The sequence below is a fragment of the Astatotilapia calliptera genome, chromosome 1 (genome assembly GCF_900246225.1).
Source record: "Astatotilapia calliptera chromosome 1, fAstCal1.2, whole genome shotgun sequence".
NCBI lineage: Eukaryota > Metazoa > Chordata > Actinopteri > Cichliformes > Cichlidae > Astatotilapia > Astatotilapia calliptera.
In genome coordinates this window covers 35,749,577-35,751,617 of record NC_039302.1, presented here as the reverse complement: position 1 = coordinate 35,751,617, position 2,041 = coordinate 35,749,577, and the positions used below count along the sequence as shown (strand labels likewise).

Genomic DNA, 2,041 nt, shown 5'->3' with positions numbered 1-2,041 from the left:
CAGCTTGACCCTTCATCGCCATGACCACCATGGCCTTCCTCTGGATCGTCTCCTGCCTCGCCTTTGTCAGCGCTGCCTACGGTGAGAGTGCCAGGTTCAGTTTTCTTTCAAAGTTTGAGTTTGACTCAAGTTTTCTGCACTTTTATTACTTTTTAAAAGTTAAATGTGTAACTGCTGCATGAATTAGAAGATCTGTGAAACTTATTTTTTTAATAAAAAGTTGATTATTAGTTTAGGCGGGCCACAGTAACTGCATGTGAGATGATCAGCTCTCAGTTGCAAAGATTACTGTGCAGTTAGATATTGAAGTACTTCAAACGGTCAGTGTGACTCTGCTGGTTTGTTCTCTTTGTGTCAAAACCTCAGGCTGTGGCACCCCTGCCATCCCTCCCCGGGTCACTGGCTATGCCCGCATTGTCAACGGTGAGGAGGCAGTGCCTCACTCCTGGCCCTGACAGGTGTCTCTGCAGGTGAGTCAGCTGACCTCAGCAATCGCAAGCAGCTTCTTCTCCTTCTTCTTCTTCATTATCTCAGTTTGCTCTTGTTTTCCTCACAGCAAACCAACGGCTTCCACTTCTGTGGAGGATCTCTGATCAGCGAGCAGTGGGTGGTGACTGCTGCTCACTGTAACGTCAGGTCAGCACGAGAAAACCTCAGCACATCAGCTCACACATCTGTCTGCGGCTGGTTGCTGCTTAAGATGCAAAAGTTTAAAAAACGAGTCAGACAAATATCATGCATCTATTCAAACCGACAGTGCGACTTCCTTTGTGTGACTCAGTTCTGCACAAACATACAAACCCATAAAAACAGCTCGAGGTTTACAGTTGGCTTATTAAATTCCTAAAACAGCTGATTATTGTAGACTTTTTGTCTGACAGACAGACAACGTTGCTTTTGTGTTGGACTGCTATGGATAAATTCCCTTTCAACAGGTATTTGTGGTATGAGGATAGCGTGTCTGTGGACTGAATAATAACACTTTTTCATTGTGTGTTTTGACATTTAAAAGTTGCATTCCTATCCTACTGCTAGGACCTACCATAATGTGATTGTTGGAGAGCACAATAAGGGTTATGGCTCCACTGAAAACATCCAGGTGCTGAAGCCCGCCAAGGTGAGAACCAATCATCAACCAACGAGCTTTCAGAGCATGCATTTTCCCATATCTAACCCCTCCCTCCATACTTCTCACAGGTCTTCACTCACCCCAGCTGGAACCCCCAAACCATCAACAATGATATCACCCTGATCAAGCTGGCCAGCCCTGCTCGCCTGGGCACCAACGTGTCTCCCGTCTGCCTTGCCGACACTACCGACAGCTTCGCTGCTGGCATGAAATGCGTCACTACCGGCTGGGATCTGACTCGTTACAACAGTGAGATGTCTTGCACAGGAGGAGAGGGCAGTCTGAGTTTAACCCTCAGTGCAGTTTATTGCAGTTTCTTTCTTTAGCCAACAAAAACGTTCTGCTAACAGTTAATTCTGCTCAAATTGTCAAGTTGGAAAAGTTGTGGTTCACGTATTTCTCCATCAGAAATATTATCAGACAAACTATGTGTATTATCAGTGTGACAGGCATTTATGACAAAAATGTTCCATGGTTACTGTCCCACAGCTCCCAGTACTCCCAATAACCTACAGCAGGCCGCCCTGCCTCTGCTGTCCAACGCGGAGTGCAAGAAACACTGGGGCAGCAACATCTCTGACGTCATGATCCGTGCCGGTGGAGCTGGTGCCACTTCCTGCATGGTAAGGACCCGCCCACCCACCTGGAAACCATTCCAGATTTTCTTCACACACGCTTTGTCCCGTTCTAGTGTTGGACGCTTCCACGTACCTGTTGGTCTTGTTTGTTGTTCATTACTCTCTTTCTCAGGGTGACTCTGGCGGACCTCTGGTCTGTCAAAAGGACAACGTGTGGACTCTGGTTGGTATCGTATCTTGGGGAAGCAGCCGCTGCTCCACCTCCACTCCTGCTGTCTACGCCCGAGTCACCCAGCTCCGTGGGTGGGTCGACCAGATCCTGGCTTCCAACTAA

The 2,041-nt window shown here is 47.7% G+C and overlaps 1 protein-coding gene across 1 annotated transcript; it reads left to right on the top strand.

Annotated features, from left to right (window-relative positions):
• Positions 1-29: 29 nt before the first annotated feature.
• Positions 30-2,041, top strand: LOC113025333 (chymotrypsin B-like). Its single transcript, XM_026172995.1, is given in 7 exon segments — positions 30-81; positions 367-470; positions 557-636; positions 1,036-1,117; positions 1,198-1,378; positions 1,619-1,752; positions 1,880-2,041. Coding segments are annotated over 7 exon segments (795 nt in total).